Here is a 12,487-nt window from a genome sequence, read left to right as displayed (position 1 = left end):
GAGAAAGAATAACACCAGGGCTTCCCTGGTGGCGCAGTGGCTGAGAGCCCGCCTGCCGATGCGGGGGACACGGGTTCGTGCCCCGGTCCGGGAGGATCCCACGTGCCGCGGAGCGGCTGGGCCCGTGAGCCGTGGCCGCTGAGCCTGCGCGTCCGGAGCCTGTGCTCCGCAACGGGAGAGGCCACAGCAGTGAGAGGCCCGCGTACCGCAAAAAAAAAAAAAAAAAAAAAGAACGCGAGATAACGAAAGACTAGAATGTGCAGTACGTAAGCACTACCAAGAAACGTGACTGAGAAACCTCTGCTATCGTATGGCCAACGGAAGTATGGGAACAGTGAGCTCACTGCTGACTTCACAGACCTCACCGAAGTTCAAAATTAAGACTTCTCCAGTTCCCTCTGGAGCCCTGCTGCGCACACTTACCAAGTGCTGGTAACACTGGGGGCCGCAAGGCTTGTTGTCCAGAGCCGTCTCCGTGTTCTTCCGCTTATAAGTGTTGGGGGTCGCATGAAAAGCTGCAAAATAAACATAAAATATCCAAACATAACTAACATTACTTTTACACATAAACGTAACATTACTTTTTCATGTCTCCGGTTCCAAAGGAGAAAGTCAATTACTACATTACACTTTTGCTAATAATGTTTACATTATGGAACTTTCCTTCAAGCTCTTATTGAATTTCCATAATGTACTCTCCTCAGGTCTCCCCCAGAACACCTGAGCTCTAATTATAAACATTTATTCGAGTCTTTAATGTCTCCATAGAAACAACTGATATATCCTCTACATAGAAATCAGATTTCCTCTTTACAAAAGAATTCTGACATCTACAATTTATCGATTTCCAAAGAAAGGTCAGCAATCAGCTTGTCAAATGGGGGAGAAGAATGGGACACCAGTTGTTAAAAGCCACTTTTAAAAGATAATGAGGACAGCCTCGGAACACTACATGTCAATTTCTTTGAATCACCCACAATTCAACCTGCACAGTCAGCACCCTTTCTGCAGGAAAATACAATGGTCAGATAAAACAGGTTTTAGAAAGATAGAGTGTTTGAAACTAAAGATTCCCAAATAATATAACAGAAAAATTCCAACTCCAGCACACTGGTATACGAACAAGGTATGAAAGCACAGCAGTGAGAACTTCAGACAACTTGGGGAGGCTTGCTTACAGGTTATAACAAGGGCAAATACTAGAAATGCCCTATCCAGAATTACACAACATGAAAATTAATCTGGATAAAAACAAGTGACAGATTCATGAAATAAATAATGTTTAAAATATTTGTAAAAAGCCAAACTTCTATCCATAGAACTTATATGGGAAATGAAGCCAGTGATGAGAGGGAAGGAAGAAAAAGTTATGTTTTTAAAATAGAAATTCAAGGCTCAGATTCTGTTTCAGGTATGTGAGTTGGTTTTTCCCAGGACACGAGCCTGATACCATATGACTGATTTAGCACTGAATCACACTCTGCACAGGTGACGACCCCTAACCTACAAAGCGCGAGCACCAGAAGGTTAAGGTCACACAAGCAGAAGGAACCACATCCACCCAAAAGCAGAATCGTCGTGAGCCAGAGGCACGACCTGACGGACGTGTTTGTGGTGAAACTTGGTTTTAGTTTGGGTGTCTCCTCTCGTACATACTACAGTGAGACATTGATATTTTTGCCCCAGTTCACTGAAGACACACATGTATCTGTACACACACACGTACACAAATGAGGACAGCAGCCTCTGCTGGTCATGAGACGGAAGAAGCCTCTAAGTCTAGGACTAGGTAACAGTATCAGCCCCATAAGCCACAATTCTACAGTCTCCAAGGTAAGAACAAATTCAGGCCATAAAGGAAAAATTAGCATGCTAATGATAAAAGTACTTTTAAATTTTTTAAAGTACCATTCTTCATCTCACATTGCATTTAGCTAAAGAAAGAGAACTATTCTTACAACTAGATTTCCTTCAGCAGTATTTCCAACTTCAATTCCTTAGGAAAACTAAGTATATAAAGAATTCCCTCTTCTAGAAATGTCTTGACTATTTTCTTTTTAACATCTTTATTGGAGTATAACTGCTTTACAGTGGTGTGTCAGTTTCTGCTTTATAACAAAGTGAATCAGTTATACATATACATATGTCCCCATGTCTCTTCCCTCTTGCATCTCCCTCCCTCCCACCCTCCCTATCCCACGCCTCTAGGTGGTCACAAAGCACCGAGCTGATCTCCCTGTGCTGTGCGGCTGCTTCCCACTAGCTATCTATTTTACACTTGGTAGTGTATATATGTCCCTGCCACTCTCTCACTTTGTCACAGCTTACCCTTCCCCCTCCCCGTGTCCTCAAGTCCATTCTCTAGTAGGTCTGCATCTTTATTCCCATCTTACCCCTAGGTTCTTCATGACTTTTTTTTTTAGATTACATATATGTGTTAGCATATGGTATTTGTTTTTCTCTTTCTGACTTACTTCACTCTATGACAGACTCTGGGTCCATCCACCTCACTACAAATAACTCAATTTCATTTATTTTTATGGCTGAGTAATACTCCATTGTATATATGTGCCACATCTTTATCCACTCACCTGTTGATGCACACGTAGGTTGCTTCCATGTGCTGGCTATTGTAAATAGAGCTGCAATGAACATTGTGGTACATGTCTCTTTTTGAATTATGGTTTTCTCAGGGTATATGCCCAGTAGTGGGATTGCTGGGTCGTATGGTAGTTCTATTTTTAGTTTTTTAAGGCACCTCCATACTGTTCTCCATAGTGGCTGTATCAATTTACATTCCCAGTAACAGTGCAAGAGGGTTCCCTTTTCTCCACACCCTCTCCAGCATTTACTGTTTGTAGATTTTTTGACGACGGCCATTCTGACTGGTGTTGAGATGATATCTCATTGTAGTTTTGATTTGCATTTCTCTAATTAATGATGTTGAGCATTCTTTCATGTGTTTGTTGGCAATCTATATATCTTCTTTGGAGAAATGTCTATTTAGGTCTTCTGCCCATTTTTGGATTGGGTTGTTTGTTATTTTGATATTGAGCTGCATGAGCTGCTTGTAAATTTAGGAGATTAATCCTTTGTCAGTTGCTTCATTTGCAAATATTTTCTCCCATTCTGAGGGTTGTCTTTTGGTCTTGTTTATGGTTTCCTTTGCTGTGCAAAAGCTTTTAAGTTTCATTAGGTCCCATTTGTTTATTTTTGTTTTGATTTCCATTTCTCTAGGAGGTGGGTCAAAAAGGATCTTGCTGTGATTTATGTCATAGAGTGTTCTGCCTATGTTTTCCTCTAAGAGTCTTGACTATTTTAGACTTCCAGAATACTGAACATAATCTTTTCAAATAGACATCTTTAAATACTAGTATTTGAAACACATTATTAAAATATATTTCAAACTAATATGGGCGGGTTGGGGAGAAGATTAGATAAAATTCCCTGATCAGGAAAATTATCAGATGGAAAATTGAAGCAAGATACTCAAAAGTTTCACAAAAAGACAAGAACATGGATATTAAGGGCTTTTTTTTTCTTTAATTTCAAAAGCAACTTAAAAAATCTTGGTGAAGAATCTTATCTAAAGGTTTTCAAGCAAAGGTAAAAGACTTATAAATTATAATATACAATTCTAGCTATGCTCTAAGCCTGTATTGGAGATTAAAGTCCCTCTAATAGAAAAGATCCATGATCAGATACCAAGCTTCTGGCCCAGATGAACTGCCAATCTCCTGTCATCAGAATATTTTCTGGGACCTCCTTGGTGGCACAGTAGTTAAGAATCCGCCTGCCAATGCAGGAGACACGGTTTCGAGCCCTGGTCTGGGAAGATCCCACATGCCGCGGAGCAACTGAGCCCATGCGCCACAACTACTGAGCCTGCGCTCTGGAGCCCATGAGCCACAACTCCTGAGCCCACATGCCACAACTACTGAGCCTATGTGCCACAACTACTGAAGCCCACGCATCTAGAGCCAGTGCTCCACAGCAATGAAAAGCCCACGCACCACAAAGAAGAGTAGCCCCCGCTCACCGCAACTAGAGAAAGCCTGCATGCAGCACCGAAGACCCAACGCAGCCAAAAATAAATAAATTTATTAAAAAAAAAAAAAATCTTCCTTAGAGATAAAAATGGCTGATACCCCTAACATCTAAATAACAAGTAAGGCCAAACATCAGCGAGGCTGCCAGCACAGAAATAATAAAAACAGTTAACATCCAAAAAAGGCCTCTTTCACAATGAAGTTTTAAAAAGTCTCCCTTGAACAATGAGTTAAAGGAAATACAAAACATTCCCTCAAATTCCTTTAAAAAAATAGTAATAATACCCAGTATTGGGACCTAAAAGAGAAGTTGAAACAGTGCTCTAGAGACAACTTCACTGTGTTAAAATACATACATCCAAAAAAAGGAAAGAATGAAAATGACGCAAACATCAGATTCACAAACAGAAAGACAGTAAAAACTAATACAGTAGCTGATTCTGAGGGAAAAATATACAAAACAGATTTTCTAAATAAAATATATAAACCACTTCTTAATCTCATCAAGAAGAAAAAAAACAGAAGAACAATCAAAGAAATTAAAAGAATTATTAGAACATGCAGATCAAGTTATACAAATAAATTTCAAAATCGGAATGAAATGGGTAATTTCCCAAAACTGATCCAGGAGCAGTAGGAAATGTATCTCCCAGCACCACTATTATTTAACATGGCACTGAAGATATAGTTAGACAGGAGAAAGTAGTTAAAGTTACAAAGATTGGAAAGAAAGCAAAACCATTCATAACTATAGATAATTACAGCTGGAAAACTCAAAAGAATCTATGCAGAAACTGTCACAAACAAGGACAGCTCAGTAAAGTAGCAGGTATGAAACATACATGATACAAGGGGAAAAGCCCAACACATTTAATGCCTAGAAATCATCTTACCAAAGAAGGTAAATCCACGAGCTACGGGAAGAAAATCAGAAAGCTTATTTTTTTTAATTTTTTTGCTGTACGTGGGCCTCTCACTGTTGTGGCCTCTCCCGTTGCGGAGCACAGGCTCCGGACACGCATGCTCAGCGGCCACGGCTCCCGGGCCCAGCGGCTCCGCGGCACGTGGGATCCTCCCGGACCGGGGCACGAACCCGTGTCCCCTGCGCATCAGCAGGCGGACTCTCAACCACTGCGCCACCAGGGAAGCCCCAGAAAGCTTATTTTAAAGGACAAAAGGAGACTTATCACATAGTTAGACATACCCTTATTTTAAATTGTCAATTTCCCCTTAGATAATTTATAAATTTAATGAGATTCCAATAAACATTATCACCTAGACTTTTTTTTTTTAATTAGACAAACTGGTTCTAAAATTTATATAGAAAAACAAGAATGGCCAGGAGATCTCTGAATAAAGCCCCCCTGGACAGACAGACTCAAGGAACGGAACCCAAAGACCAGAAACAGACCCCAGCACCTGTGGTGACAGGGATGAAGGCAGCGGCTCAGGGCAGCCCCAGAGGAACTTTCAATAGATGGTGTGCGGCTTCCCTGGTGGCGCAGTGGTTGGGAGTCCGCCTGCCGATGCAGGGGACGCGGGTTCGTGCCCCGGTCCGGGAAGATCCCACATGCCGCGGAGCGGCTGGGCCCGTGAGCCGTGGCCGCTGAGCCTGCGCGTCCGGAGCCGGTGCTCCGCAACGGGAGAGGCCACAACAGAGAGAGGCCCGCATACCAAAAAAAAAAAAAAATGGTGTGGAGGGAAGAGATATGGGAACATACGTATAGCTGATTCACTTTGTTATAAAGCAGAAACTAACACACCATTGTAAAGCAATTATACTCCAATAAAGATGTTAAAAAAAAATTAGATGGTGTGGAAACAGTAGCCCTGGCAATACAGAGGAGAGTTGGATCCAAAATTCTAACAGAATAAATCCAAACGGATCAAAGAGTTAGATGTTATTCCCCCAAAAAAGAAAATAGCACCAAAAGCCTAAAACGTACTAGAAAAAAAGTAAGACGCCCTTTAAAACCCTGGAGTAGTAGGGAAAGCCAACTGATAAATTCAACTACCTTAAAGGTTTTGTTTTAACTTTGCTATGGGATTTTTTTCCAAACAACAAACTGGAAAAAAGAAAACACTGCAACTCATCTCAAAAAAACTAATTTCCTAAAAAAAAAAAAAAACTAATTTCCTGACTATATAAAGAGCTTCAAGATATCAAAAAGACCAACGAAGCCAAAAGGATAAAAATAGTTCAGAGAAAATAAAATACAAATCTCTTAATCATACAGGAAGAAAAAATACAAATTAAATTATGCTAAAAAACCATGTTACTAATTCAATCAATAAAATCAAAGTTTGTTTTTTAACACACACTCTATTGGCTGGGCTCTGGGAAACAGGCGTTCTTACTTTGCTGCTAGTTCTTTAAATTGGCAGGTCCCCGTATGGCAGGCAGTTTGGCACTGTCTGCACAGACTGGACCAGGTTAACCTGCACTTGTGGGAAAGGACGCACAGGTCCACCACGCAAGGTTATTCACCGTGGCGCCATTACCATAAATGGTGACCTTCAGGGGATGCGCTCAGTAAGTTATAGGGCCTCCTACAGCAGAAGACTATGCAGCTGTCCAGACAGGAGTAATATCTACAATATTAAGTCCAATAGGGAAAAGGCCTAGAGAGTATGGCACCATTTGAATAGGGTGGTTGGGAAAGAGAGGAATGTATTTGTATTTGCCAGAAGAAACTACAGAAAGACACAGAAGAACAGCTGAAGTGGTTTACCTACAGGGGAGTGAGGATGCGGACAGGAGGGGTGGGGGATTTCGCTGGGCACCTTTTAATGCTTTTTTGAAATGTAAGTCATGTGAATGATGATTTATTTAAAAAATAACAATAGCTAAACACACGCCAAGTGCTATTTTAAGTATTTTGCATGTAGTAATAAATTTAAACTCATGACAGTTTATATTATTCCCATTAGACAAAGAACAAAAAGCACAAAATGCTATATTTAACAGGTATGTTTAATAATGTATTTAATGACTTCTTTTACCTAAGAAAAATATATAGTGTGTGATATTTTGTCAAAGTCAGTGTAAAGCAATTAGATGCCTGTAGAATGTGTTAGGGCTACATTATGAAGAGCCTGGCTCTAGTGGAACAAGCGGGAAGCACAGAGGTGTAGCACAGCAGTGCTAGACCCGTGTCTCCCACACGCTGCAGTGAGCAGCCCACCGGGTCAGTCCCAGAGAGCCAGCTTCCTCAAGCACAGCACCTTTCTGCTCCTCTCCCCAGCATGAGCAATGAGACGACGAGCAGCTTCAGGGTTCATCCAAATCACTCAGACTGGAACAGCACGGTGAAATAACTCTTGTAACAATGTTTACAAGTAGTATCCTCCTGCCTTGGCTCATTTGTACAAAAAAGGTCCATCAAATGCTACATGTATAAACAACAAATTGGAGGGACCACTGCATTGACTCCAATGAAAGAGCTCCCACCAACTTTTCTGCTATAGTGTTATCTGAATGCAATTTACAGTATTCTTAAGAACTGGACGTTATTTTATAAAATGATCATGTGTAAAGGGGAATTAAATGCAATTCAAAACAACTACTTCAAGGCCTGTGTAAAGACAATGCTGCCAAGCCCAGGTAAGTAATCCTACAGTGGCTGGAGTAACAAATGGCTGGCTTCTACGGATTATTACAACTACCAAGACATCAATTTAAACTAGATTAGGAGCATGGACAACAACTGCAAGGAAGATACAATGATAATTCAGAAAGTCTACTTCAAGTTTGTCTAATTTAAGATAACTAAACCACTAATACTTCACACACACACACACACACACACACACACACACACACACATGACCATTTCCAGACCTAGATACATACCACGTAACAAATTATGTGCTGCAGCAAACATTAAGTAGATAGAGCAAAAATTCAAAATAAGGCAAGATATAGCTGCTTAGGCAGTCTAGTTAACATTAAGAGGTGCCAGCGGAAAAAGAGGGAAAAAATGGTAAAAGGTGGGCACATGCACTCTACAAGGGCAAAGCAGCATGAACCCATTTAGCACAGAGACAAAGGTGTTAGGCCACAGATGGTCACACAAAACTCTAATGTGGAAAAAGCTAACCTACATTAAGCAAACTCTGCTTAGGAACCAGGAGGTATGAAATTAATTTCAAAAAACATGCCTCAAAAGTAGCTGGTACTTTCTAAATTGTACTTAAGTTCCAGTTAGTTACCTGGAAATTTTACTAAGAAACTTCATTCCCCAGCAATGTCAGAAAAAGAAAGTAATATCATATGTACCATATGTAAATCTCATTAAGAACATGTTATGCTTTACCTGTATTCAAATGTAGGTGTTTTTAAAAGCAACGTATTCAGAGGACACCCTCCCCCCCAAAAAAAAAACCCAGATTTGGCACTAGACAAGAATATATATCAACACCTTTTTAAGCCAATTTCTTATTCAACAAGTTATTCATCAGTATTGGCAATGTTGCTCTGGGCCATCAGCTAGTTCACAGTAAGTTTTATTATAAAACAATTGTTTGGTTAGCATTTATTGAAAAATCACTGATCTGTATTCCAAGTTAGTGGGAGACAGCAGTACCAGCTTAACATGTGCAAAAGACTTCAGATCAACCCTTAAGCAACAAATTAAAAAATAACAATACTCTGATCCTAACGTATTTTTCAGTCATAAATGCAAGATTAAATGACAAATTCTAGTGGTAATAGATGACACTTCCCAAGTTGCTTTAACACATAATTCCACGACAAAGATAGAAAATGAAAACGTACAGTAACTGCACTTACGATGTAGGAAGCAGTCATATTTAAAACATCGCCTACAGAAAAGCGTGTGAAATGAGTGCAAGCTCTGCTCCCTCTGAACGGACTTGGCGTTTGGTCCATCTATGTTGGGGGTACATTCGGGGGGAAGTGCACCTGGGAGCTGCTGCTCAGTGAGTTCTTTGTACCTAACATTAACCAAGAAAAATGGAAGTAAAGGTAAAACAAGAATTACATTTTTGAAAATGAAGTTTCTACAAGATTTCTGTGTATTGTTTTTGATGTTTATCTTGCCTAAAACACACAAAGAGGTTTAGCCTACAACAATCTTTATTTAAATGAAGAGCCAATTAAATATTATGCATGGTATATCAAGAAGCGAATTCACTGATGTGATTCAGATCTGTCATGAAAAACGTTACTATATTCATTAAAATGAAACATCTGCTGCACTAAAATTTCTACAGGTGTCCCGAGAAATTTCCTCTTACACGCATTCCTGTAAATTGTGTGTGTACGTGTGCATGTGTGCACGCGAACTTATCCCATCTACCATGGATGGAGTACAGGGTACCAGATACATACGCATATTAGTTCAAGTATCTTGCAGATGTTGGGAACACACGAAGTGGGGAGCTCAATGGCTACATTAGTTCCATTTCTAAAGAACCAAAATGGCGAGTTAAATACCATACGAGGCAAAACCATGGCCAAAGAACAAATCTTACTTTTCCTTTAGCTCTTCTGCTGTGCCCTTATCTGGAAACATTGAGGAAATAGCTTCAAAAATTTTGTCAGAAGGAAATTTCCGAGGTGGGCGACTTTCTTTATCTAAACAGGGAAATGTGAAAGGAAAAAAGAATGAAAGTGAACAAGCTTGCCAGTCTTTCATTTCCTTCATGCCTAACAAAGCTGATTTTCCAGGAAATTGCCAGCTCTATGTTTCACTTACTTCCAACATATCTCACAAGGATCTGGGAGGCTGGTGGGCCAGACAAAATTCAAACTCAAGCGTGGAAAGGTGCAAGTGCGCTGGGAGGCAGAGAACCAAGGCTGTGTTCCCGGCTCAGCCCCTAACTGACGCCGTGGCCCTGTCTGGCCACTGACCCACCTTGGCTGTAAAATGAGGAGCCAGGTGATCACTAAGGCGCCTGTTATAAATACTGTACACTTCTTTGAAACTGCAATTTTTCCCATATTCTTTTATGCTGTCTTAATAACGAGCTTTGTCTGGTCTTCACCAACTGCCAAGCTCTAAGTTGGGACCCTCTAATTTTCTGGCAAACCGTAATTAGTGTAGCAGTTAAAACATATGCTCTGGGGTCAGTTAGAGCTGGTTCCGAACACAGCATTTTCTGGGTGCTGTTTCCTCCCAATACTGTGATCTTAAGTTACTTCACCTCACTAAACCTATCTCCTCAACTATGAGGTGGATCTGATGATAAAAGCCACCTCGTGGAACATTATGAGAAGTAAATGTCTATACACATATAAAGCGACACGCACACAGCTTGTTCATAGTCAATGATGCGTATGCTACATATATGTTATATAACGATTATGATGACTGCCCAGGGAAACAAAAACACGTTCTTTTGCTAGCCAAGGGAAATAAAGACAAGTGCAGGATGAAATGTTATAAATAATATTCTATTGATTATACTACCACTGATACAATATTTAACAAAAGAAAAAGGAAGATTTACCTGTACTCTGTTGTTTTCGAAAAATGCTGTAATGGCTACACGCAAATGTAACAGACAGGCGTACCTTCTCGGTTCTCCTCTAGATCTTTCTGTTTTTCTTCTCTTTCATCAGGATCATCTCCATCATCATCATCATCGTCGTCATTATATTGACCAAGAGCATTCACCAACTCCACAAAAATTTCATCATTTATAAACCCACATTCTGAAATTCATCAAGTCAAATGTCAGAAATACACAAAAGTTCACGTATGCGTTTTGTAATTTGTAAGAAACAGCTGGAGCCTATCAGTCAGTACCATAACACTATTACTAAAATGCTGCGAGGAAAGATCGTTCTCAGGACTGGCCTGAGGCAAAGCCGGAAGCAGTACTTATCCTCAACACCTGTCACCTTCACAAGTTTCCAGGGCCTGCTACCATAGCCTAATTCTCTAGAGACTAACTGTGGCCTTCGCCTCCTTCCAAACAACGCATCTGCCAGACCTTGCTGTCCACTCCTGACGGGAACATATGAGGATATTACACGTTACCCTCCTGCCAGGAACTGTAACAGGGTCTCCTGTTAAATCACCGAAGCTGTGATTCTAACGACAGGATTTCAGGTCCTGTGGTTGCCTAGTGGGGAAGCTATTTTTTAACATAGGGTCTTCTGGAGCGCATGTCACATAAGCAGAAGCCCTATTCCTAACTGATTTTATTGCTAAAGAATCTTAAAATCTACATACACTCAAACAATTCTATTTAATATACATGTTATTGACATCACACTTTGTTATGACCAACTATGCATAATTTTCAACTGGCAAGCATGATCCTTCAGTTTAAAAACCGTTAGGGTGCTAACACACACATACATATGGAATCTAAAAAAAAAATGGTCATGAAGACTTAGGGGCAAGACGGGAATAAAGACGCAGACCTACCAGAGAATGGACTTGAGGACACGGGGAAGGGGAAGGGTGAGCTGGGACAAAGTGAGAGAATGGTAGTGTACATGTGGACATATAAGCACTACCAAATGTAAAATAGATAGCTAGTGGGAAGCAGCCGCATAGCACAGGGAGATCAGCTCTGTGCTTTGTGACCACCTAGAGGGGTGGGATAGGGAGGGTGTGAGGAAGATGCAAGAGGGAAGAGATATGGGAACATATGTATACGTATAGCTGATTCACTTTGTTATAAAGCAGAAACTAACACACCATTGTAAAGCAATTATACTCCAATAAATATGTTTAAAATAATAATAAAATAAAAATAGTTAGGGAGGGCTTCCCTGGTGGCGCAGTGGTTGAGAGTCCGCCCGCCGATGCAGGGCACACGGGTTCATGCCCCGGTCTGGGAAGATCCCACGTGCCGCAGAGCGGCTGGGCCCGTGAGCTGTGGCCGCTGAGCCTGTGCATCCAGAGACTGTGCCCCGCAACGGGAGAGGCCACAGCAGTGAGAGGCCCTCATACGGCAAAAAAAAAAAAAAAAAAAAGTTAGAGAGAACACTGGGCTTATGAGCCCAGGCCAGTCCAGCAATTTTAATTTAAAAAAAAAAAATCTCTTTCATACCTATGTTTTTTGTTTGTTTGTTTGTTTGTTTTGTGGCACGCGGGCCTCTCACTGTTGTGGCCTCTCCCGTTGCGGAGCACAGGCTCAGTGGCCATGGCTCACGGGCCCTGCTGCTCCACGGCATATGGGATCTTCCCAGACCGGGGCACGAAACCGTGTCCCCTGCATCGGCAGGCGGACTCCCAACCATTGCGCCACCAGGGAAGCCCCATACCTATGTTTTAAAAAAATAATAAAATATCAATTCTCTGGCCGCTTTTCCAAGAGAATAAACACATTACTCACCTCTATCCCCATGTACTTTTCCATCATAATTTTTTATTAGTTCTTCAATGAAAGTCCCATCCTGGTCTAAAACTTCATCCCCCATGTAAGGAATGTTATGTAAAACAGTTTCATCTTCCACC

The 12,487-nt window shown here is 41.0% G+C and overlaps 1 protein-coding gene across 4 annotated transcripts in view; it reads right to left on the bottom strand.

Moving 5' to 3' along the window:
* The window catches only part of EZH2 (enhancer of zeste 2 polycomb repressive complex 2 subunit), a 39,150-nt gene that overhangs the window by 10,463 nt on the left and 16,200 nt on the right, over positions 1 to 12,487 (bottom strand). For all 4 annotated transcript variants that reach the window (XM_059074278.2, XM_059074276.2, XM_067041934.1 and 1 more), the window contains 5 exons: positions 12,366 to 12,486; positions 10,588 to 10,728; positions 9,546 to 9,648; positions 8,842 to 9,005; positions 424 to 515 (listed from right to left, as the gene is read on the bottom strand). In XM_059074278.2, the coding sequence (XP_058930261.1) occupies positions 424 to 515; positions 8,842 to 9,005; positions 9,546 to 9,648; positions 10,588 to 10,728; positions 12,366 to 12,486 (621 nt within the window). The remainder of the gene's footprint in view (positions 1 to 423; positions 516 to 8,841; positions 9,006 to 9,545; positions 9,649 to 10,587; positions 10,729 to 12,365; position 12,487) is intronic.

This window comes from Kogia breviceps, chromosome 9, assembly GCF_026419965.1.
Source record: "Kogia breviceps isolate mKogBre1 chromosome 9, mKogBre1 haplotype 1, whole genome shotgun sequence".
NCBI lineage: Eukaryota > Metazoa > Chordata > Mammalia > Artiodactyla > Physeteridae > Kogia > Kogia breviceps.
The sequence above is the reverse complement of the archived record's forward strand: the minus strand, read 5'-3'. Positions and strand labels throughout refer to the sequence as shown.